The following is a 26,357-nucleotide window of genomic DNA, read 5'->3' as shown; positions in this document are numbered from 1 at the left end:
CTTTGAGGTTTATAAAACTCTGAGCATAAGGAGGATCTGCATTGCACTTCCCAGATACAGCCAAGGGAGAAAAGCTTTGGAGAGAATTTAGCAGTGCCACGTATTGGTGGGAGTTGGGGGGAGTAAGCCATGTCTAACATGAGAGAGGGCTGGAGAAAGTCTCTTGGGATTCCCAAGCCCCACATTTGCTTGGGAAGGCATCACATATTCTTGTGAGTTTCAAGTGAGAGTGAGTTCCTAGGAAAGGGCCAGCGGGTCTACACAAAGTCTCCTGGCTGGGGCTGCAACCATAGCATCAGAAAGATGGCCTTTGTGGTTCGGTCCTATTGGAGGGGAGGACTCAACTAGAATCTCAAAAGATTGCTCTGCCAGGGAGCCGATTATAACCCAAATCATCCACTTGTTACTTGTGACTTGAAGTACTGTCTGAGGGCAACCAGTAACGACATAACCTGAGAGTTTGTTGGAAATGTGGAATCTCCATAGCAGACCTACTGAATTAAAATCTGCATATTAACAAGTCCCCCAGGTGATTAAGATGCACATTAAAGTTTGAGAAACCTTATGCTATGTTGTCTGGGCCACCATTCACCAGCACCGGACCCAGGCCATGTGGAGACCCATGATTGTTGAGATAATATTCTCTTCCTAGCTGTCACAAAGTGGCGATCATTCTCCCCTGTACCAACCCTAGAAATTAGGATAAGCAGCAGGGAGATGGGAGAGGGAGGGAAAAAAAAAGTCCCGAGAAAGAATTTCAAATCTGAATGTGGTTGAAATACAAATGTGAAATAACTAAGAAATCACTGAATTGGACTAAGTCTATGTGCAAAGGACTAGATAAGTTTTCTATATCAGGCAAAATGGGGACTTAGAGTCAAGAAATTAAATAGAATTATAAAAATCGTTTTCTTACTTACCTGAGCTTTTGACTGGGAAATTTGTAACCCCTAAATTCCTATCCTTTCCAACTGTTGCTGTCATCATCAGACTAGAGAAAGATTAGCTTGTGTTTCCTGCCCCCTGCATTTCGTGCTAGGGCACAGAGGAGCGATTTCAGCATTTCCCAGGGGACAGATGGACTGCTGGAGAGAGGAAGCTGAAAGCACAAGCTGCCGCTAGTCTATTCCTCTAAGGAATATCTCAGAGCCAAGGACGTAGTCGTGTAAATGGGCGAGAGGAGCCTTTTGGGAAAATGTTGTCCGATGCTATAAGGATAATACAGCAGGAGACGAAAATGTGTGGGAACCAACGAAAGGATTTGAAGGCGATTAGAGATGTCAGCCTTCCCTTGGGGCCAGATGTCCTTTCTGATAAGGATACAGCTGGTGTGACTGGAGGTGCCTATCTCTGTAGGATGGAACATTCATTCTGTTCATTCTGGGTGCAGGTACAGCCTTATATGTAGTATTATTTCCATCTCTTTTCATCCCTCCATCCAAATTCAAAACACAGTAAGCTTTGGAAAGAAATGGAATTAGTATGAATAGCATTTTGGAAAATATATGAATTAAACAATGAGCTTAGGTTTTGTTTTGCCTTTAGATGTATGGTAAGTAATTAGCCCAAGAAATGCAGAACGTTGGTATCTTGAAGAATGCCAAAAAAGAAAATAATTGAAGTATTTTGTGTGTTTTATTATTAGAGCCAAGAAGAAATGGGAGCAAGTAAATCTGGAGGTTGAGAGAAGAGGAAAAATGAGAAAAGAGAAAAGTGCCAGATATCATCTGATTTACAATCAAAAATGAAAATTCAAAGAATGAGATATTTCAAGTACTCCATACTATATACTGGGTAGCCAAAGATGATAAAATGCAGATTCTGAAAATAAGATGCAGGAAGTACATTGTGCTCTTTCAAAACTGATAAAAATGCAAATTACAAACAGCTGCCTGTGTATTTATATAGGTCTGGAATTCATTCAATGCATTGCCACAAACATTTAATAAAATTTAAAAGTTTGACAATTAAAATCATTCTTTAATTGTAAGCTAAGTTAGATTGCACAGACTGAGAAATGAAACTGTGTCTTTGATCTCTGTTTTGCAACATTCTTTACAGAAGAAACCTCACATTTTCTTTCTTTACCTAGATTTTAAGCTGGGCCCTCAGTGTTAATAACAGATAAAGTGCAAACAAATTCAATGAAGTCTCAGGGTTACAGTTTGGTGATGGGTATGTTAGAGGAATTCCAATAGAAATACACTTGGATGTGTTGTAAAAAGAAAAAAAATATTGGTTTATTATGCAGGGGAGTGCTGAACAATGTCTTTTAATTGGCAACTACAAAATCTACCTGCTGAGATGTGTGAGATTCAAAGCTGAAAAATAAACATTTTCTTACCAAGAACAGAAAAATTATATGAATATATTAAAGAAAAGGATTTGTAAAAGAAAAAAAAAAGTGAGTTAACAATGTGATGTCTCAAAAGTATGGGAGATTTTAAGGCTTTAAGTAACTCTAGAAGTATAAATGCTTATAATTGAAAGAGAGACATCATTTGAAATCTTATTTCCATTTTCTTTTGCATTTGTTTAGAATAATAAATTTTTAATTAATTTAAAAAAATTCATCTGCAGAATGACTGAAACAAGAACTTAAAATTGAGAATTTATTCTTCAAACTCAAAGACCAGTATGACAGCAATATTTGTGATTGACCTTTCAAATGCTGTTTTTTAAGTTTGTAGCATTTATACTTCTGAGTTTATTAAAGCTCAGAATTTCACTAAGACTTTGTGACACAAATATAAACACCTTGTGTTTATATTTACACACATCTTGTGGTTATTAGTCACCTCTTATTCAATATTTATGGAGGGGTTCATCAGAGTGTAAGTTTAGAAATTTTTTATTTTTAAAACATTTTATAGATGTGATTCCAGCTTGTGGAGTAGTAAATCCTGTGCCTATGAAAGATAAGGATCTTTTTTCAAGGCAGCTTTCAGATAATTTATGTGATGTGTGAGCTAGGAATTCAAGATCCTTGCCTCTCAAGTGTTCGTGAGTATACAATGGTGATATTTTGTGTATTTCTAGTGCCATATCACACCATGAATGATCAGGGCTCTCTTTACTACTAAAAATAGAGTCATTAGAGTCTTTAAATCTAATCAGATTAGACAGCAAATTCCAGAAATCCCAGAACCAATTCAGAAGACTCATCTTTAGATTCTGTTCCTATAGAGTCACTCTTAGTTCCAAAATCTGTGTTAGGATTCTCCAAAGAAACAATAAATAGAGGATATATATATAATTTTTAATATATTCATATTTTGTATGAATATATATTTTATATATAGATTTATTTTAAAGATTTGACTTGAGGCTTGACAAATCTCAAATCTGATGGAGGAGGCCAGCAAGCTGGAGACTCATTGGAATCTGAAGGCAATCTGATGGAGAATTCCTTTTCACTTGAGAAGGTCAGCCTTTTATGCTATTTAAGATGAGGCCCATCCATATTATGGAGAGCAATTTGCTTTACTTAAAGTCCACCAATTTAAGTGTAAATCCCAACTAAAAATATCCTTACAGAAACATCTAGAATAATGTATGACTAAATATTGGGGCAATGTGGCCTAGCAAAAGTGACAAATTAATTAATTAATCTCCATGGATAACCTCAGATAGTCTCACTATTTTAGGGTGAGGTGAGTAGCAACCTTAATTCCCCTTTGCCATATACTCTAACGTATTCATAGATTCCAGGGATCAGGGTGTGGGCTTCTTGGGGCATCACTTTTCTGCCTACCACAACTACCTTTCCTTATGCACAATAAAACTAATAGTTGTTACTACATAGCAGGCACTATACTACATGAAATAACTCATAGAAACATTAGTACCTCAACCCACAAAAAATAAACAGAGGAGTTATTATTGCCCCCATTAATGAGAAACTTAGGCACTGAGTAGTCATATAATTTGTAAGTGACAAAGGCAGGATGGGACCATCTGTGCCTGTGACTCTAGCCTATTCTCTTCACTCCACTAGACTGGTTAAATATCTGATTATACTTCTTTTCCTCAGGGCCCAACTTACTCCAAAGCCACTCTGGACCACTCTGGGCCAGTGATAACAACTTCAGAGTCATGACAGTAAAACTCATAGTCAAGGTTTCTTCCCCATGACTGTTTTTTTGCCCTTCCTTAAGAGTGGTAGAGCTATGTTGTTCATATCCATGTCTTTTCCTCATAAAATAAGGAAAAAGCAAATATCAAACTACGTATATTGTATTACATTTGAGTTTTCTGATAACCAAGGCAAGAAAGAAAACACAGTTACATCAGAAAATGATACTGGTGCCCCCAGGACAATATTTTTTTTTATTGTACTACATTCTAAATGCAATTTATTTTGTGTAAACATAACTGTAATTGTGTTAGTCCATTTGGGCTGCTATGACAAAATACCATAGACTAGGTGGTATTAAACAACAAACATTTATTTATCATAATTCTGGAGGCTGAGAAGTCGAAGATCGAGGCACCTGCAGATTTGGTGTCTGGTGAGGGTCCACTTCCTGATTCATAGATGACTTCTTGCTATGTCTTCACGTGGTGGAAGGGAAGAGGGAGCTCTCTGAGGTCCCTGTTGCAAGATCACTATCCCATTTATGAAGGCTCCACCCTCATAACCTACTCACTTCCCAAAGGCACCGCATGGGGGGTTAGGATCTCCACATTTGAATGTGCGGGGTTGGGGCGGGGAACACATATTCAGTCTGTAGCAAGAATTCACTCAACACATGTTGAAAGAACACCCTCTGCGGTGAAGCTGTCTGCTAGATCCTATGGATACAAAGATAAATGAAGTCTTTCCCTCTAAATGTTTCTCATGTCATGCAAATAGTGATTTAAGCATTTATATAATATGATGTGTGCTGTAAAAGAGGTATAGAATAGGTGCTATGGGAATATAGAAAAAGCATGCTTCACAGATATTTCAAGTGAAAATCTAGCTTGGTATTGACTAGTCACAGGATCTCTCAAATATTTCCTTGCTGCTAGCATTCCTTCTTATGAGCAGGAGTGCCACTGCATAAAGTATTGGCCTGTACCCCATACTGGCACCACTGTGGGATAAAGGATGAACTGTTAACTTTTCAGGAGCAGTTACCTTCTGCTTTAGGTTGGAGAGAAATTCTTTTTGCTCTCCAGAGAGGTGTTGCTGAGAATACCAGTTTTGCAGGTGAACTTTTTTACTTGGACACACACCTACATTCCATTATGCAATTATATTATGCATAGTGATTAGCTTATTTCTTCTATTAGGTGATGAATGTTTTCAAGGAAAGAACAGTCTCTTTCCTTGTTTATATCCGTTCCATCTGGCATACAATAGTCATTTAATATTTGTTGAACACTCTAATACCTATCTCTGAGGTTCCTTTTCCTTGCCTCAACCAGTACAGACCTTAACAAAGGAGTGAGGGACAATTGCCAAGATTTTTATGTTTTGAAAGACTTATACTAGGCAAGGACTCTGCAGGGCCATGGAGACATATCTATATGGAGACATGCTCCTCCTTCTAGAGTATGCTCTAGTATCACAGATGCCAGATTTCACTGCTCAAATCATCTTGAGCCTATTTCTTGGGCTATATGGGTCTCTCCCCTAAGACAGAACTCCAAAGGGTCCTTGCTATCAAAGGGTTGGAGAAGGGGAAGCTATTTTCAGGGTGTTGATGGAAGTGGAGACTGTGAATTGTCCTGTCCATACATGTGTATGGGGTCTTTTGAACATTAGGACATAGGAGGGAAGGGGAAGAAAAGAGGGATGCATCTTGTTCCAGGAGACTGAAGCTCTTCATGCTTCTAGTTTCCGGTGCGGAACTCTGAATTGTCCCAGAATTCTAAACACAAACCTGATCTTCTAGTCATTATGTGGGGTTGTTAGCTTAATTTATAACTTTAAAATACTTAAATATATGACATGTGGATCTCCCTATCTACTCTTGTTCCTCGCTCTGCAAATATTGGGGATAGTCTCAGCCCACTTAGCACACACACGCAGAAAAGCAACAGTAGCAGGTGGGATCTTAACACTAATAGTTTCCTTCTTTATGCAAACAGTGGACAGAACAAGAAAGTCTACTAGCTGTAACAGGAATCTGGCCTTTTGCCAGAGATTTGTCATTACAGTGAAAAAGCCAGGTTGAGCAGAAGGATTAGTGCTAATTATATTTTCGAATATATCTCAGATGGAAAATGTACTGGACAAATATGTGATCCCTAAATAATTTCTAATTCCTTGATTCTGCACCGCCTAGGTAATTCAGAGGCTTATTGTAGTGTAGAACTGTTCTGGATTTTAAGGAAGCCTTGGGCAAAACCAGAAGCTCCGTGCCCCATTCTGTGAACAGTAACGCATACCTTTGCTCTTTGCTATTAACCAAAGAACAACTTGGGAAAGTTATTCAGTCTTGTTTAGTCTGTCTTCTACTCTTTAATATTAAGAATCTGAAGCAAAGTAAGCCTAAGATCTAGCTAGAATAGCTTCATAGACAAAGGCAGCACTAGCATCTCTTAAGTGGTCATATTTTCTCCAGTATTTTCATGCTTTTTTGTTCCGGTATTACATTATTAATTGTTGTAATAATAAGATGATAGAATTTAGTATAGTGCCTAAAAACAGTAACTACCCAGTAAATTGTAGCTTTTATGAAAACATAATTCATTGTAAAGAATGAAAATACAAATCTTCAGTTTCCAGCAATATGGTAAAATATTTATTCAGAGAACAGCCCTTTCTGTAAGAACATACCTAAATATGCCACCTTTAGAAACAACACAATGTAAAACAAAAACATCTCCTTCAGTGCATGTCTGAGCAGGAAGGAAAGAAAAAGATTTCCTCAGAAGCCAGAATGACAAGGAGGGAATCCAGAAGAATAAGGAAGCATGAAAGCTGGTGTCTGCCTTGGGGTATCTGCAGATTCCTGGTGCCATAGAGTTTGGACCTTAGTGGTCCACAAACTGGACAATAAGAAACAATGTCTAAGGCATGAACAGAGTTGGGGACAGGATGAAATACTTCACAAAAAGCCAGGACACAGTACAGATGATATGCTCAGAGAGGAAGCTAGAAAAAGAATACTTAGCTTATAGACAGAGATACCGTGAATACATATCCTCTTCTCTTAAAATTTTAAAGACCAAAGTTTTTTTTCAAGTGAATTTTGGATTTGAATCCACATTATCAAAATGTCCCAACAAACTTCAAGTGAAAAATGTAGTTTGTAGTATAAAGTGTTCTCAAATTGGTAGTGCCCCAGGCACTTGGATGAAGTAAATGTAAATCATTTCTGGTTTCTTTTCTCTAAATTCAGATATTAAGGAATTGCCAAAGATAAAATTCCAAGTTTTGCAAACCTATAATTAAAAAATTAAACAGATGTAAACAACCATTAGTCAGCAGTAGCAATGATATATGGAATAAGACTTGCAAAAAATATTGAGTCCTTTAATAATTAAAAAAAATAAAATAATGCATTGAAAATATGAAGAATTGACAAAAAACTAACAGTATTGGCCAAAAATATTTGAAAAGGAACTATATAGAACATTTAAAAGTGAAAATAAAATAGAAGTGGAAAAATAAAGGATAGGGTAAACAAAGATAAGAAATTGCTGAAGAAAGTATAAACTGAAGGATATATTTGAATAAGTTATTCATAATATATCACAGAGAGACTAAAAAATGAAAAATATGAAAGGTAAAGAGAGAATTGGAATTCCAGAGGTGACAAAAGAGAAAATGAGGGAAAGATAAGAGAATGGTTGGAAATGTTTCAGAATTGTTGAAAAACACCACCCTCAGATTCAGGAAGCCCACTGGGTCAAAAAAAATGAACAAAAAGAAACTCATATCTGTGCCATCTACCTTAGACTGTTGTACATCAAAAGTAACATCTTAAAGCAAATAGAAAGAAAAGACAATTTATGAACAAAAGAAGAAATATTATGTTCATATTAGAATTCTACATAGCAGCAGATCCAGACAACAATGAAATAATCAAAGCACTGAAAGAAAATATTTATCAGTCTAGACAAGAATTCCCAATCACTTTTCAAGAATGTGAGATAAATAAAAATCTTTTAAACAAATCAAAACTGAAATCTTTGCCAAGTTACTAAATTTACTTCTGAAGTAAATTCTTCATGAAGAAGGGAAGTGATTTATAAAAATAATCTGATGGGCAAAAAGAATGGTCAGCAAAGAATATGAATTTATGGCTTAATCTAAGGAAACAATGTATAAATCAATAACAATGTTTTCTAATTTGTAAGTTCAAAAAATCATGATAGAACTAAAATCTTATACAACAATTATATATAGGTTATAAGAATGTGTGGCCAGAGTTAAGGAAAACTGTTTCTAGTTTTGTTAAACATGTAAGATTATGTACAATATGCTCTGTACATTCAAGGGGGCACCATTCAAACCATAATCCAAGTGCAAGTGCACTACCTGTATAGCTGTACTCAGCATAAAAGAATAAGACATGATATAATCGTAGACATTATTTAATTATGCATGTTAAAATTTCTAGGATAACTACATGGAAAGATAAACTATATTACTGCCAAATTGGTAAAGGGAATAAGATGGAATAGGGAAAATTTTAAAAAGTAAAAGAGAGAGAGAAAAAGAGAGAAAAAGTGCTATAAAAAGCACAAAATAAAGCACCAAAAATAAATTCAAATATATCAGTAATGACAATGTGAATGTAGAAAAATTCTAATTGATAAATATTTTCATATACAGCTGTATACTATTTCAAAGACATCCACTTAAAATTTTAGAGTATGGGGGAAGATGGTGGAGTTGGAGTTTCCTAAGCTGACCTTATCCTATGGATAGAACTAGAAACACCCACATCAGTGTAATCCAGAAAATGACCCAAAGACTGGCAGAACAGACTCTTCACAGCTATATGTAGAAAACAGGCCACACTGGAAGAGAGTAGGAAGGGTGAAAATGCAGTCTGGAGCTAAATGGATCTGTGGTACTATCCATGGGAGGGAGGGAGGCCACAGGCATGAAGCAGGGAAAGGAACAGACACCACACCAGGTACCCAAGGCATGGGGAACCCTCAGGGGCAAGACAAATTCCCATAACATTTGGCTTTGAAAACCGAGGGGCATAATTTTGTGAGTTCTTATAATCAGTGGGAATTAACACCTGGAACTTTTAAAAATCAGCAGGATCAACTCTGGGATAGCCAGGAGGATGACAGGAAACTGATTCTCCACAATTAGAGAGATAGCACAACAAACAGCTCAATGGAGATACAGCATAGAGGCAGCAGTTTGAAAAATGCCTGGGGTTTATGGGAAGAAGAATATACAAGAAATGTAAGGGGACTCTTTGAGTGGAAAGGAAAGAACATAAGTGGGAGAAAGAAAAAGTAGGAAGCATAAAAGCTATAAAAATAAGTATATCTATAAAAATCACTCAAGGAATTCACAAAATAAAAGATGTAAAGTATGACATCATATACCTAAAGCATGCGGTGGGGGAGGAATAAAGAATGGACTCAAACTTAAGTGACCATCAACTTAATATAAAATGTTATATGCATAAAACATTATGTACAAATCTAATGGTAACCACAAATCAAAAATCAGTAATAGATATGTAAAAAATAAAGAGAAAGGAATCAAAGTGTATCACTAAAGAAAGCCAGCAAACCACGAGAGAAAAAAAGATAACTGCAAGAACAACCATAAAATAAGTAACAAAATGTTAACAAGTATATACCTATCAAGAATTACTTTGGGGCGCCTGGGTGGCTCAGTCGGTTAAGAGACTGCCTTCGGCTCAGGTCATGATCCTGGAGTCCCGGGATCAAGTCCCGCATCGGGCTCCCCGTTCGGCAGGGAGTCTGCTTCTCCCTCTGACCCTCCCCCCTCTCATGTGCTCTCTCTCTCTTTCTCATTCTCTCTCTCTCAAATAAATAAATAAAATCTTTAAAAAAAAAAAAGAATTACTTTGTAGGGGCGCCTGGGTGGCTCAGTTGGTTAAGAATTACTTTGTAAGTGGACTAAAACCTCCAATCAAAAGACACAGGGTGATGGAATGGATAAAATATCAAGACCCATCTATACGCTGCTTATAAGGGACTCATTTTAGACCTAAAGACACATGCAGATTTAAAGTAAAGGGATGGAGAAGCAATTTCCATGCAAACAAGTGAAAAGAAAGCCAGGGTAGCAGTACTTATATCAGACAAAATAGACTATAAAACAAAGACTGTCACATGGGGCAAAGAAGGACACAAAATAATAATAATAAAGGGGACAATCCAACAAAAACATATAATTGTAAATATTTATGCACCCAACATTGGAGTGTCCAAATACAGGAAGCATCTAATAATGAGCATAAAGGAAGCAATTGATAGTAATACAATAATAGTAGGGGACTTTAACACCCCACTTACATCAATGGACAATATATCCAAACAGAAAATGAACAAGGAAACAGTGGCTTTGAATGACACATTGGACCAGGTGATCTAACAGATATATTCAGAACATTCCATCCTAAACCAGCAGAATCCACATTCTTTTCAAGTGCACATGGAACATTCTCCAGAATAGATCACATATTAGGCCACAAAACAAGTCTCAAAAATTCAAAAACATTGAAGTCATACCATGCATCTTTTCTAACCACAATGCTATGAAACTAGAAATCAACTACAAGAAAAAATCTGGAAAGAGCACAAATACACAGAGATTAAAATACATCCCACTAAACAATAAATGAGGGGGGCCTGTGTGGCTCAGTCAGTTAAGCATCTGACTCTTAATTTTGGTTCCGGTCATGATCTCAGGGTTGTGAGATCAAGCCTGGTGTCAGGCTTAAGATTCTCTCCCGCTCCCTCTGCCCCTCCCCACCCCTGTTCACATGTGGGCTCTCTCTCACTCTCTCTCAATAAAAAATAAAATAAAAAAAAATTTATAAACAGTGAATGAGTCAACCAAAAAAATCAAAGAAAAAATCATGGAGACAAATGAAAATGAATCTTTGGGATGCAGCAAAAACTGTTCTAAAAAAAATTATAGCAATATAGACCTACCTCAAGATGCAAGAAAAAAAATCACATAATAACCTAACCTTACACCTAGAAGAGCTAGAAAAAGAAAGAAAAAACAAAACCCAAAACTAGTAGAAGGAAGGACATAATAAAGATTAGAAGAGAAATAAAGTAGAAACTAAAACAAAACCACAAACAAACAAACAAACAAAAAACCCAATAGAACAGATCAATGAAACCAGGATCTGGTTCTTTCAATAGAAAAAAGCTTTAAGTCAGACTCATTAAAAAAGAGAGAGAGAGAGAGAGAGAGGATTCAAATAAACAAAATCAGAAATGAAAGAGAAGACATAACAACCAATACTATAGAAATACAAAGGATTATAAGAGAATATTATTAAAAATTGCATGCCAGCAAATTGGACAACCTAGAAGAAATGGATAAATTCCTAGAAACATACAATCTCCCAAAACTGAATCAGGAAGAAATAGAAAATTTGAACAGATCAATTAGCAGCAATTAAACTGAATCAGTAATCAAAAAACTCCCAACAAACAAAAGTCTAGGACCAGATGGCTTTATAGGTGAATTCTACCAAATATTTAAAAAAGAGCTAGTACCTATTCTTTTCAACTATTCCAAAAAAATAAAAGAAGGAAAGCTTCCAAATTCATTCTATAAGGCCACACTGCCCTAGATAACAAAACCAGATAAAGACACTACAAAAAAAAGAGACCTACAGACCAATATCTCTGATAAATATAGATGAAAAAATCTTCAACAAAATATTAGGAAATTGAATTCAATAATACACTAAAAAATCACTCATCACAATCAAGTGGGATTTATTCCCAGGATGCAAGTGTGGTTCAATATTCACAAATCAAGCAATGTGATACATTACGTCAACAAGAGAAAGGATAAAAACCATATGATCTTTTCCGTAGATGCAGAAAAAGCATTTGATAAAGTACAACATCCATTCATGATAAAAACCTTCAACAAAGTAGGTTTAGAGGGAACATACTTCAACATAATAAGGGCAATATGTGAAAAACCCACAGCTAACATCATATTCAATGGTGAAAAACCGAGAGCTTTCCCCCTAAGCTCAGGAGCAAGACAAGGATGTCCATTTTCATCACTCTTATTCAACATAGTACTAGAAGTCTTAGCCACAGCAATCAGACAAGAAAAAGAAATAAAAGGCATCCAAATTGGTGAGGAATAAGTAACACTTTCACTATTGTCAGATGACATGATACTATATATAGAAAACCCTAAAGACTCCACCAAAATACTGTTAAAACTGATGAATGAATTCAGTAAAGTCACAGGATACAAAATCAATATACAGAAATCCATTACATTTCTATACATTAATAATGAAGTAATAGAAAGAGAAATCAAGGAAACAATCCCATTTACAATTGCACCAAAAATAATAAAATACCAAGGAATAAACTTAAGCAAAGAGGTGAAAGACTTGTACTCTGAAAAGTATAAAAAGCTGATGACAGAAATTAAAGATGACACAAACAAATAGAAAAAAAATACCGCATGCTTATAGATTGGAAGAACAAATATTGTTTAAATGTCCATACCACCCAAAGAAATCTACAGATTTATACATTCCCTATCAAAAATGCCAAGAGCACTTTTTACAGAATTTGAACAAATAATTCTAAAATTTGTATGGAACCACAAAATACCCTGCATAGCCAAAAACAATCTTGAAAAAGAAGAACAAAACTGAAAATATTACAATCCCAGATTTTAAGATACACTACAAAGCTATAGCAAACAAAACAGTATGGTACTGGCACAAAAATACACAAAGATCAATAGAACAGAATAGAGACCCCAGAAAAAACCCACACTTATATAGTCAATTAATCTTTGGCAAAGGAGGCAAAAATATGACAAAAATTCTCTTCAACAAATTGTGTTGGGAAAACTGTACATCTCTGTGCAAAAGAATGAAATACTTTCTTACATCATACACAAAAATAAACTCAAAATGGATTAAGGACCTATATGTGAGACCTGAAACCATAAAAATCCTAGAAGAGAACACAGATAGTAATTTCTTTGACAGCAGCTGTAGCAACATTTTTCTAGATATGTCTCTGGAGGCAATTGGAAAGAAAAGCAAAAATAAACTATCGGGACCACTTCAAAATAAAAAAAACTTTTGCACAGCAAAGGAAACCACCAGCAAAACAAAAAGACAACCTACTGAATGAGGGAAGATATTTGCAAATGACATATCCATTACAGGGTTAGTATCCAAAATATATAAAGAACTTACACAACTCAGCACCAAAAAAACCGCCAAATAATCTGATTAAAAATGGCAGAACACATGAACAAACATTTTTCCAAAGAAGACATACAGATGGCCAACAGACACATGAAAAGATGCTCAACATCAGTAATCATCAGGCAAATGCAAATCAAAACCACAAGGAGATATCACCTCATACCTACCAGAATGGCTAAAATCAAAAACATAAAAAAACAGTGTTGGCAAGGATGTGGAGGGAAATACCTCTTGTGCACTTTTGGTGGGAATGCAAACTGGTGCAGCTACTGTGGAAAACAGTATGGAGGTTCCTCTAAAAATTAAAAATAGAATTACCATATGATCCAGTTATTCCATTACTGGGTATTTACCCGAAGAATACAAAAACACTAATTTGAAAGATATATGCACCCACTCCCATTTATTGCAGTATTATTTACAACAGCCAAATTATGGAAGCCACCCAAGTGTCCATCAATACATGAATGGATAAAGAAGATGTGAGAAATATATATATATATATACATATATATATATATATATAAATGGAATATTACTCAGCCATTGAAAGAATAAAATCTTGGGGTGCCTGGGTGGCTCAGTCATTAAGTGTCTGCCTTCGGCTCAGGTCATGATCCCAGGATCCTGGGATTGAACCCCACATCGGGCTCCCTGCTCTGTGGGGAGCCTGCTTCTCCCTCTCCCACTCCCCCTGCTTGTGTTCCCTCTCTCGCTGTGGCTCTCTCTGTCAAATAAATAAATAAAATCTTAAAAAAAAAGAAAGAAAGAAATAATAAAATCTTGCTATTTGCAACAACATGGATGGATCTAGAGAGTATAATGCTTAGCTATAATGCTAAGTGAAATGAGTCATTCAAAGAAAGACAAATACTGTATCATTTCACTCATATGTGAGATTTAAGAAACAAAACAAACAAAAAAAGAGACAAACCAAAAGCTGGCTCTTAGCTATAGAGAACAAACTGATGGTTACTACAGGGAAGGTGGGTGGGGGGAAATGGGTGAAATAGGTAAAGGGGATTAAGAGTACACTTATCAAAATGAGTACTGAGAAAGGTATAGAATTGTTGAATCACTATATTGTACACCTGAAACTAGCATACATTATGTTAACTATACTGGATTAAAAAAAAAAAAAGAAGAAGAAGAAAACTTCAGAACACAGAAAGTTTGAAAGTAAAATGAGAGAAAAAGACACACTGGTGAATACTAATCAAATAAAGGTAATGTTGCTATATTACTATCATATGAAAGACCATTAAGACAGAAAGAATTACTAAAGATAAAGCTACTACATATGAATAAAAGTTTTTGTTTATCAAGAATACATAATATATAAAGAAAAAGTTGACAGAACTACAAGTAGAAACTGATAAGACCGTCAACATAGTGAAAGACTTAAACACATGCTCAGTAATTGATTAGTATAAAAAAATAAATATATTAAAAGTTTCAACCAAATGATTATTAGTAAGCTTGACCTAATAACACATAGCCTAGTATGGCTGGCAGAATTCTAAGATGTTGTCTAAGATTCCCACCCCACCTTTAGTGTACATGCCCCATGTAATTCAAGACTGTGAATATGATAGGACAACATTCCTGTGAGTAGGTTCTGATACATGGCATAGTTGACCTTAAGAAAGTGAGATTATCCTGGCTGGTCCTCATCTAATCAAAAAAGTCCTTAAAAGGTACTGAATTTTTATCCTGATGAATGGAATTAGAACCATGGGAGGGAATGAATGTATAGGAGATTCTCTGTTGCTGGCTTTGAATATGGAGGAGGCCGCATGACAAGTTGTGTGGGTGGTATCAAGTTGCTGAGAGTGGTCCCCAGCTTTGTTGACAGCCAACAAAAAGATGGAGACCTCAGTCCTACAACTGCAAGAACTGGATTTGGTTAACATCCTGAATAAGCTGGGAAGTAGACTCTTCCCTAGAGCCTCCAAAAGGAATACAGTCCTGCCATCTAAGACTGATCAGAGAACCTAGCCATACCTGGACTTCTGATCAGAGGTAGAACTATGAGCTAAAAAATGAGTTTTGTTTTAAGTGACTAATTTATGGTAACTTGTTATAGAGCAATAGAAAACTGTACAACTACTATACCTGACAACTAAAGAAGGCACTTTTTTTTTTCAAACACACATTGGTAATTTATGAAAAATGACCACAGATTTGGTCATAAAGCAACTTGTAACAAATTTCAAAGAATTTGTTATGTGTATAGCATGCTCTCTGATAATACAATTTGGTTAGAATCAACAAAAAATGAATAAAGATACCCATGTATGTGGAAATTAACACATTTATCAATAGCTCACGAATTAAAGAAACATAATTGAAATACACTCAGTAATGAATGATAAAAGTTCTATGTGTCAAAGTTTGTGGAATCCAGCTAACTCTTGGCAAACTAGGAATAGGAGGAATCTCTTTAAACTGGTTATCCAGAAAATCTTACAATGATTCACTTGTGAATGCAAAATAATTTCCTTTAAATTGAAGATCAAAACAAGTGTGCCCACTATCACTGCCTTATCATTTTCCTAAAGGTCTTAGTAGGTGTAGTAAGATAAGAAAAAAGTAATAACCCCTATAATAATTGGAGTTAAGGGAATACATAAGTCATTGTTCCTAGGTGTTAATTGTCTATATAGAAATCTCCAAATATTTACAAATTATTAGCATTGTCAAGAGAGATTAGCTAGTTCGGGATATAAAATTGATATACAAAAGTAAATTGTATCTTTATGTACTAACACACATACTCTACATAGAAAAAGCAAATAGATGAGAAAGGATATATTTATAAAAACAACAAAAATATGTCTAGGACTAAAATAACAAATGGGTAAGACTTTGGTGCAGAAGTCCATAAAACTAATGAAAGTTACTAACAACACATAAAAAAAATAAATAAATAAATAAATAGATAGATAAAAAATAAATAAATAAAATGCTATACGATGCTTATGGATAGACACACTATATTAAAAATATCAATTGTCTGCAAGTTGGCCTATTCAATATCGTGTCAATCAAAATTGTAATAGGTTCTTTTCATGAAACTTGACAAGCCTATTTTAAAATTAATATGAAGTTTCAAAGCCTCAAGTATAGTCAAGCCCCTACAAATAGAGAAAAGTAAAATGAGGGGAGTCGCCCTGTCAGAAATTATTATTATAAGGCTATCTAATACTATAAAGCTATATTTTAAATTTGTTACAGCATAGTATTGACAATTGAGGCAAAAATGGAAAAGAATAGAAAACCAATCTATGTGTCTATATAAATCTGATATATAGCAGAAGTGGTATTTCAGATCAACGAAGAAAAAAGGCCATTCAATAAATGTTTCCAGGAAATTGAGTATCCATATAAGAAAAAAGCACAATGGACCCTTAATATCATGCAAAAAAATAAATTTCAGATAAATCAAACGCTTAGATGTCACAAGCAAAACTTTAAAATTTACAGAAACTGTATGTTGAATGCATACATGATTCACAGCACATTTAGAAATGTACCACTGATTGAAAAGTTTGATATGCTTCAACTAACTGCTATGCTTGTCAATATTTGGGTAAATAAAGGAAGGCAGAAAGAGAGACTGGCAAGCATGTTTCAATCCTTAAGTCACATAGAACTCCCTAAATTTATGTTGTGAATAAATAAGGGCACATTTATAAGAAATTAGGCCCTAGTCCTGTGACAGTTTTTGATGTAGTTTTGAATGTAGGGTGAGGTCCTGGGCTGACAGCCAAGAAGGAATTCTTGAGATGTCTTTGGTGCACAAAGGTGATTTTATTAAAGTTTTATAAAAGCATGGGGACAGGACCCCTGGGCAGAAAGAGCTGCTGCACTGGGCTTGTGAGGCACGACTGTTGATATACTTGGAAGTTGGTGGTAAGGAAAAAGGGAGGTTTTCAAATGACCTTTCAAATGCTAAAGTAGACCAAGGAGATACTGGAGGCTTTGCCATTGTCAAGGTTGTTTTTCCCTCTAGTAAAGCATTAACATTAAGACAGTTGGGAGTTTCCTTCTAGAAGTTAGGTTATCGATAAGAATGCTTTTTCTTGTAAATCACTAAGACATTTGTAAACTGAGGGAGACTCCTGTCTTGCTGGGTGATCTCTATTAGTTAACCATTCGTTTTTTCCCTTCCCTTAGTTGAGTGCCTGAGGAACTTCACACATATCTGGGGGGTGAAGGTGGGGGGTGGGGGGGGAGTGGGGGGGCAGTTAGTTAGCAGGGTGTCTGCTTGTGCTTTGCTGTCAGTTTGCCTTCTGCTCCCTCATCATTCATAGTTTCTCTTTATTTAATTCATTATTCCTGGATTGTACTTAACTTCTTATCTCACAGTACAACTATTTTTACCTGCATTCTTTTTTCTTAGGTTTACTTGAGGGACTCAAATAGCTTGTTTTCAACTCAAATCTTTTTTTTTTTGTTTTTGTTAAAGATTTTATTTATTTATTTATTTATTTATTTATTTATTTATTTATTTATTTGACAGAGACAGTGAGAGCAGGAACACAAGCAGCGGGAGTGGGAGAGGGAGAGCAGGCTTCCCGCTGAGCAGGGAGCCCGATCTGGGACTCGATTCCAGGACCCTGGGATCATGACCTGAGCCGAAGGCAGATGCTTAACGACTGAGCCACCCAGGCGCCCTTCAACTCAAATCTTATGATACATGTATGCTATCTGTAGGGAAAGTTTACTGTAGAAAGTCTTTCCTTTGAAAATGATTTTTGGCTTCTTTAATAGAAACTGCCATTTGACCTGGAAACGGAAGTTCTAGCTAGACACTTTCTTTTTACTTACAACTATTTTGTCACAAATTGAAGTATAAACTGCTTGGCAGAAGAAAAAAAAAAAAGGCCAGAACTTCTACTTTGCTCCTGGAATTAACTCAAAAGGACAATTTGTACCATTTGTAAGCTAATCAAAACAGATCATCCACACTGAAGCTGGGAGAACTTCTGGTTCCAATTCAATCTGCTTTGAGTTGGTTTTGGATGGTAGTGTTTATGGAGATAATTGCCCCCATTGCCAAATTGATGTTTATGTTCTTTCCCCCAGGAAAAAGACTGCCATAGAACAAATTAAGGGTGATTAGCAGGAAAAGTAGGTAATTACCAATAAGTTCAATAAACTCACATGTGCTTTGGAGCCAGAAGGGCATTTTTTTTAGGCTCCTGGGTTTATCATTTGCTAGTTGTTTGACCTAAGAGGAAATTCTTAGTCTCCGAGCACAAATTTCCTCATTTGTAATATTAGGGTTTCGTGACAGGGTTGTGAGGGGCATTGGCGATATAGGATATGAAGTGCCAAGAATTGTTTCTGGGATAGGGGTGGTTTTCCATAAGTGATAAGCATTTATTACTATTGAACTAAATATAATAAAATCTGGATGTTTCGGCTGGGGCATAGGCTAGAAATACAGTTTTGAAGTTGTTTTGGAGAACAGATTGATAATTCTCAGACTCACTCCTCTTCTATGAGATCTCCGGGTGACTAAGGATGCACAAGTGTTTTCCTTCCTTAAATTTTTGATTCAGAAACAAATCTGTATTCAATATTTAATATGAATATATATCTAAAACAAAATAAATTTTATACATTATGCCACCAAAATTTAAAAAATAAATCACATGTTGTAGCAGAATTTAAAGCTTTTTTCATTTTTTTAAAAATTATGATTTAATAATTTATACTCCTCAGCCATGTGGTCCTGGGAAATTTCTAGCCCAGGGCATTGTAGCTCTGCATATTTTTCTAAATGATTTTCATGGGATTTTCCATAGGAAAATAATTTCAAATTTGCTTGCTTCTAACACCCAGAAGCTTCTCTTTTCCCTCCATAGATAGAGTGTTATGTTTAAAGTATATAAAATGCTTAATATCATACTAAATAAATTCTTATTCAAAACAGAAATTGTTTATTTAAAAGGCATATTTAATATTAAATAGGAAACATTTATTAGTTGGTTGGTTTTCTGGGTTATCTACATTCTGCTTCTTCCATGGGTCTGAATAAGAGAGAGATAGTTATTTGTTATTGAGAGAAAATAATTCTATTTATATATGTATATTTTTTAAATCATCTTCAGACTAACATTGTGTTACATAATTTGTAAATTTTACTATCTGAAATATATTAATATATTAATGTGCTATTATATTAACATGTTAATATATTAATGTGATATACTAAGGGTTATTTATTTTCGGAATTACATAAAATTCAGATTCCACACTTGATCAGGTAGTGTGCTGATAAATGTTTAACGACTGAGTCTCTGGAAAAACAGCGGCAGTTTGTAGCATTGCTGATTTTTGTAGTGTAAAACTCTTCTATCAGGCTAATTTAAAGTTACAAAAGTTAAGTCACTGAACAAAGAATTAGGAAGAAATGCACACAATCTGCTCTTCTGAGCTGGAAAGAGCTCACTCCAGCATACCTCTACATATTTTCCATGTTATAAGGACATATTAAAATAATCAAATTAAATTTAATTCAGATTAATTGAGTACCTATTATGAACCAGTTCCTATTCAGATATTGGGAGTATCCCTCTAACTATATATTACATATGGTATATTTATTTGTTTGTTTATTGCCAGATTTTACCCTAAAAAAAAGCTTCATGAAGGTAAGAACTTTTTCTTTTTAGTTAATTACTGATTTTTCTGAGCCTAGAATGATGTCTGACACATAGCGGGCAATAAATAAAGATTCGTTGAATCAAATGAAGGAGACTCAATCTCTGTCTTCAGTGAGTTTACAGTCTATTAGAAAAGGAAACAAAAAAGCTATTTTAAAGAGAAAACCAAATTAGAGCATATTATAATTAATAAGCTTTAGTATTTTTCTAGAGTTGAAAATTAAATTGTAATAAATTCTATAATACTATAATTATTAATAATTTATATCACTGGTAAATTTATATTTTATTGAATGCTATATGTTGATTGTGATTCTGCAAAATATAGCAGCAATAACACCAAGAGTAACAGTAAATAATTTACAGAGTACTTGTTCCATGATAGGCATATGCTCATTGAGTTACATGTATTATTGAATTTAATTTTCATATTTTTTCAAATATGCACTAATTTTATCTTCCTAATATATGAAAAAAACTTCAGTTCCAAATAGTTCAGTAAGTTGCTTAAGTCAATATCCAATAAGTAACAGGCTACATTTTGAACCTAAGTCTTTCTGATTCTAGATGCTATGTTCTTAACCTCTATTCAGGTTAACACAAATTTCCCTCTTTGTTGTTTCAAAATAATCGTGGACGGTTCATATTTTCATTTTTATGTTTGGCAATCTGCAGCTGCAAGACCAGCAATTAGGATTATTTTTAAAAATGAAAGATGCTCTACCATTGGCAATAGGGTCTCTACAAAATGTTTCAAATTGGCCACAGGATTTAAATGAGTTCATTATAGGTTGTGAAAGGAGTGAGTCATATATAATCCTCTTTTCTTAAGGGTCTCAGGAACCCACTGGCAAGCTGTGAATGGATATTAATGATGCAGTTCCCTTTAGATAGGTATTTAGATAGGGCCTTTGGTGGAAAGCAGGGTAATTATACATTTCTTGTGCCAACTACTACTTATTCCCTTATCTAGTAGCTGTACAATTTTTATATGATAATTTATCCAATATCTTCACTGATTTTTATAATTGTCCCGATTCTGCCACTTAATGATGTATGACTCTCGGCAGGTAAATAGGGACATTAATAATACAACCTCATAGAGTTGAGAGGAGTAAATAAGATGATCCATGTAAAGTGTTTTAAATAGTACCTGGTACATGGTAAGCACTTTCTATGTATTAGCTCTTATTATTGTTATTTTGAATAATACTTCAGAAATCTAAGCTAAGGGAGAATAACGTTCCAGCATTTCATGAGTTAGGTGACAGATGGCTGATCACTGTTCTTTGCTCTGAAGTATGGTGTTATTTTACAGGGCCTGGGTGAGGTGATGAGTACAAGGCAGGCTAGGGCACAGTAAAGGTCCTCTCTCCCGATGGTATATATTCTATCAAATATTCCAGTTAATTAGCAATTCACAAGTTTTTTTTTAAGATTTATTTATTCATTTGAGAGAGAAAGTAGGGAGAGAGCGCGTGCGTGCGTGCGTGTGTGCGTGTGTGTGTGTGTGTGTGTGTGTGTGTGTGTGTAGGACAGAGGGAGAGGGAGCGAGAGAATCTCAAGCTGACTCCTTGCTGACATGGAGCTCAATCCCAGGGCCCTGAGTCAAAACCAAGAGCCAAAAGCCCAACTGACTAAGCCACCCAGGTGTCCCACAAGTTTCTTTTTTAAAAATATGTTCCCATTTTTCTTCAGATGTTCAATTATCATTAGTAACTTTCTTCCTAATTTCCATTTCAAAGTTGTTTTATTTCTTATTAGAACATAATTTTTATAATAGAAACTACATTTTATTCATTGCTATATCTTCTAAAATTCCATTTTGTAGATTCTTCAATAGTCACTGAATTGGAAATTCAGAAAAAGCAAAGGAGAAGTGATAAGTCTATGAAGTGTGTGTGTTTTCTAATGGAATCTACTTTTAATTATTACTTTTTCTTATTTTACCTCATATCTGTCTACATCTTAGGTAAAATTGCATTTGGAATGCATTCACATATTTATTTCACAGACCATACCAATGAAGGTGCTCAGCCTGTCTATGTCAGAAATTTCCAGGTTTTGGATAACTGAATTGTTAAAGTTCGAACTTAGATTTTGCCTCTCAAGGCACTGTATAGCCACGGAGTTCTCAATTCATTTTTTTTCTTTCATGCAACAAATACTTACTCGAACACATCCTCTATACCTTTATCAATATATGAGGGATATAGCAGTAAACAAACCTGAAAAAAGAAAAACAAACTCCTGCCCTCCTCATGGAGCTTACATTGTATTGGAGAGAGACAGAGAGAAAATGAATATATAGTAAGTTTAGAAAATGCTAAAATCTATGGAGAAGGATGAAGCAAATTAAAGTGTATAGAATATTTGAGGCGGTAGAATTTACCATTTTATGCAGAGTAGAGGAGTTCCCGGATCGGGTGGCATTCTGAACAAAGGTCTGAAGGAAGTGAGCGCACAAGTCATACAGAAGGATCCACATATGTCAGAGAGAGGGAACAAGAAATACTCAGAGCCTAAGGAATTTGTGTACTTGGTGCTATTGAAGAAAAATCGCACCCTACAAAGGTAAACAGGCAAAGATTTTATTTAAGACTATTATAATGGGGGTCGAGACTGAACTCCACAAACAAAGGACTGGAGATTTTTAAGAGCTGGGTTGGTGGGGAAATCAGAGGCCATCTGTGTCTATTAATTGGCTTTACCCAAAGGAAAAGTAAACTTTTTCATATCTTCATGGACAGGAGGTAGTGTTAGAATGTAGAACATGGACGTAAGTCTCTTACTCTCCCACAGAGACTGGGAGATGGGGCACTATCTTCTTTGATGGTCACATTTCAAAGACATGGCTCTCAGGTCCTTGAGAAAGACATTTCTGGATTTTCTTGTTCTTTTTCTTAAAGATTTTATTTATTTATTTGAGTGAGAGAGTGAGAAAGCATGAGAGGGGGGAGGGTCAGAGGGAGAAGCAGACTCCATCGTGCGACTACAGGATCATGACCTGAGTCGAATTCAGACGCTTAACTGCTTAACCAACTGAACCACCCAGGTGCCCCAGACATTTCTGGATTTTAAACAAGGAAATGGTTTGTATCTCAAAGGGGCAGAGAAAGAATGTACAATTACAGGTTTTCTAAAGTAAAAACTCTAAGAAAAATGAAGTCAGGGGCCTCAAGGCAAGAAGATCCAGTTTAAAGGTTAATGAAGCTGAGAACTTTCAGGTGATGTTGGTCAGTGTCTTTGTTTAAGAAATAACCAAAAAGGTCCGTGTGGCTAGATAGTGTGTGTGGGGTGGGGGTGGTATTGGTAGATGAAAGTGAAGTTAGGGAGGTGGGGTGTGGTTAGATAGGAATTTGTTGGTATCTCCAGACTTCAGCCATTTCTCGGAGAGCCCTGGAAGCCATTGAGGGTTTTGAGCAGAGAAATGCCACATTCTGCTTTCCATTTCTTAAGGACCATGGTGGCTGCTAAAGAGAACAAGCTCCATGTAGGAGGGAAGCTATATATAGCCTCTAGGAGACCAGTTAGAAAGTTAGCACCATAATCCCAGTGGGAGAGTATATGGTTTGCGACAGAGTGGTGGTGGCAAGAGTGTGAAGAGTGGCTGGATTCTGATATGTTCAACAGTAGAAGCCACAGGATTTCTCATGGATTTTTAGTGGGGGAGAAATAGAAAAGTCAAGGTTAACTCCAAGGACTTCAGTATGAGCAAATGGAAGGCTGAAGGCTGTAAGAGAAGTGGGAGTTTGGCTTTGGAGTATGTTCAATTTGAGATGTTTCAAAGGGAAAGTCTATGATGATAACTGAAAATGTATCTCTTCTAAAAATTCAGATTTTAAAAAGTCCCCAATCCCTAATTTTCAGATTCAGTTCTCTCATTAAAAGGCAATTATTTATTACTGAATGTAGAATTTTTATCAGATTTCCCTAATAAAAGAGCAGAACCCCAGAAGAAAGCTTGAAAATAACAAATACAAATAAAAGAAAATATCAGTGTTCTGAACGCCAGAGGTCAGCAGTATCACAGAAATAGAAAATGAATCTAGGAAGCATTCACAATAAGACATTTTGTTTGGGCACATTTATTTCTAACTCCCTGATGCTAGCAGTGGAAGTTTTCAGAAATGAAAATAAACAAAGCATAACCTTTTCATCGAAGACATTTTATATAAAGATAAAAGAATATTTCAGTTTATAAGGATCCAGAAAAACTATAATGTAGCTTGGAGGCTTCTATAGTATTTGAAAACAGATGGAGTCAGGGACACTGGGGCATATTTTTTTCTGGATGCTCTTGCTGAAATCATGCTGGCGGTGATAAACTGCATTAGGCTACGTAGAGAAGAGAGCAACCCAGGTATCCCCAGTTCAAATTTGATATTCCTCTCAAGGGCCAGCCTGCAGCTTTGGTATATATGCCTCCTATGAAAGGTGACATTGCAGCCTGGGCCCTACTTAAATCAGGTTTAGCTGTTGGGGCCAGTAGGTCATGAGTGCTTGAGTCAGGGATGGTAATCTTCCTTCCATCAGGGAATAGAGGAGGATGCAAGAAATAAAACAAGAAAAGAAATAGTGCATAAAGGAAGAAAGTGCAGAGTTAAAGCCAAACTAATAAAACGCTAGTGTCTTCCAAAAAGGATGAGAAAAAAAGAAACATTTATTTATTTAATATGAGCAAAAGGGACACACAGACTTGTGTAAAATAGGTAATATATTCATTTTTTGTTAGAAAATAGAGTAGGTGGCGATATAGATAAGTAAATTGTTAGGAGCTAATATACTAGATTTAAATTTGAGGGAAGGGTGATTATCTAACTGGAGAAATCCAATTATTTTGATAAACAAATTAAAAGGGGTGTGTGTATAAGAGACATAGAGAGAGACAAAGAGACCAATTATCTGTTTTTCCATGTACTGCTTTACCCTCGCCAAACTGCTATGTATAGCAGAAATACATTCAGTCGGGATATGTTTCTTGGCAATGGTACTTAAAAATATGATGCAAAGAATGACATTATTATATGTCAAAATTGCTGCCTCGCTTTCTCTGTGGAATAGAGAAGGATAAATATGTTTATATCATTTTCTAGGGATACAGGACAAATGCTCTATGACTTATTGCCCTGAAACCCTGAAGGACAATGGGGTAAATGGACTGAACCACTATTAAGACCAATCAGGCACACATGCTTACAAAAGTGCCATAAATACAACTCGTTATTTGAACCCCTTGAAATTCCCCTTTTATCCTTACTTCATTCATCGGTCAGATCAATTACATAGCTTTGATCCTTTCAACCATAGTCTCTTAATCTCTTCTTGACAAAGGACTTTGGGTTTTGATGAATTTGGTTCCACTTTCTCTTTCTTGGATTTGTTGAAGCCAGCCTTCCTTCTTTCCTTCGTTCCTTCTCTAATTCCCCCTTCCCTCCCTCCTACCTTCCTTTATTACTTCCCTTATTTTCTCCCTTCTTGGCTTCCCCTTCCCTTTATTTTCTGTCTCCTTCTCTCCCTTTTTCCCATCTTGTGTTCAGTGAGTACATATTAAGCTCACTGTATGGCAGACACTATGCTAGTTGGTAAGATAAGAGAAACGAAGTCCCTGCCCTCCCGAGGTTCACTTAGATGGGTATGATAACAAATAAAGGGCTGTTCATTAAATGCTATATTGAAAATGTGCATTTTCTCAATTTTAAAGCTCATAACCCAGGAAAGTAGAATATCTATTATTTTCATTTTACATGTATGATAAAAGGATTAGAGATGTCAAATGATATACATAAAAATTCATAATTATCAAACAAGCCGTGAACAGACCCCATGAAGTTGCTGTTTCCAAAATGACCGCATTGCCACTTCATTCTCACCCTTCATTATGTCCTTTCTCATGGTTGGGTAGGACATTCTCATTATTTCTTTTCTCTGTGACTCTGAATTCCCTCCTAACTCCTTTGTGTCACCTTTGTTGCTAGACCTCTTTCTCAACCACCCCGGTAGCTCATGTAGCATATTTCTTTTTTTCAATGAAGAACTGAGTGACTGTCTTTTCCCTGATGATTTTCCAACTATTCAGTGCAATACAGAATGCTTTCAGGGGTACGAATTAATTTGTTAGATTAGTTTGCACCCCTCTGAAAGAGATCCTAACTCTTGAAGGATGAGATATGGTTTATATTAATTTTTAAAGGTTAATTAATTTAGTCTCACAGCAAAATGGAGCCGAAAGTACACAGTTCCCATATATTCCCTCCCCTCTCCCCTCCCGCTCCTCACTATCCACATCCCACACTACAGTGGT

General features: G+C 35.6%; 1 protein-coding gene across 2 annotated transcripts in view; it reads left to right on the top strand.

Annotated features, from left to right (window-relative positions):
• The window catches only part of ZC3H11D (zinc finger CCCH-type containing 11D), a 33,616-nt gene extending 31,945 nt beyond the window's left edge, over window positions 1-1,671 (top strand). For both annotated transcript variants that reach the window (XM_028105508.1, XM_028105509.1), the window contains one exon: window positions 1,646-1,671. In XM_028105508.1, coding sequence (XP_027961309.1) covers window positions 1,646-1,671 — 26 coding nt within the window. The remainder of the gene's footprint in view (window positions 1-1,645) is intronic.
• Window positions 1,672-26,357: the final 24,686 nt, after the last annotated feature.

This window comes from Eumetopias jubatus, unplaced genomic scaffold, assembly GCF_037043125.1.
Source record: "Eumetopias jubatus isolate StellerSeaLion01/CBP00866 unplaced genomic scaffold, mEumJub1_p1.0 scaffold_8, whole genome shotgun sequence".
In the NCBI taxonomy this organism is placed as follows: domain Eukaryota; kingdom Metazoa; phylum Chordata; class Mammalia; order Carnivora; family Otariidae; genus Eumetopias; species Eumetopias jubatus.
The sequence above is the reverse complement of the archived record's forward strand: the minus strand, read 5'-3'. Positions and strand labels throughout refer to the sequence as shown.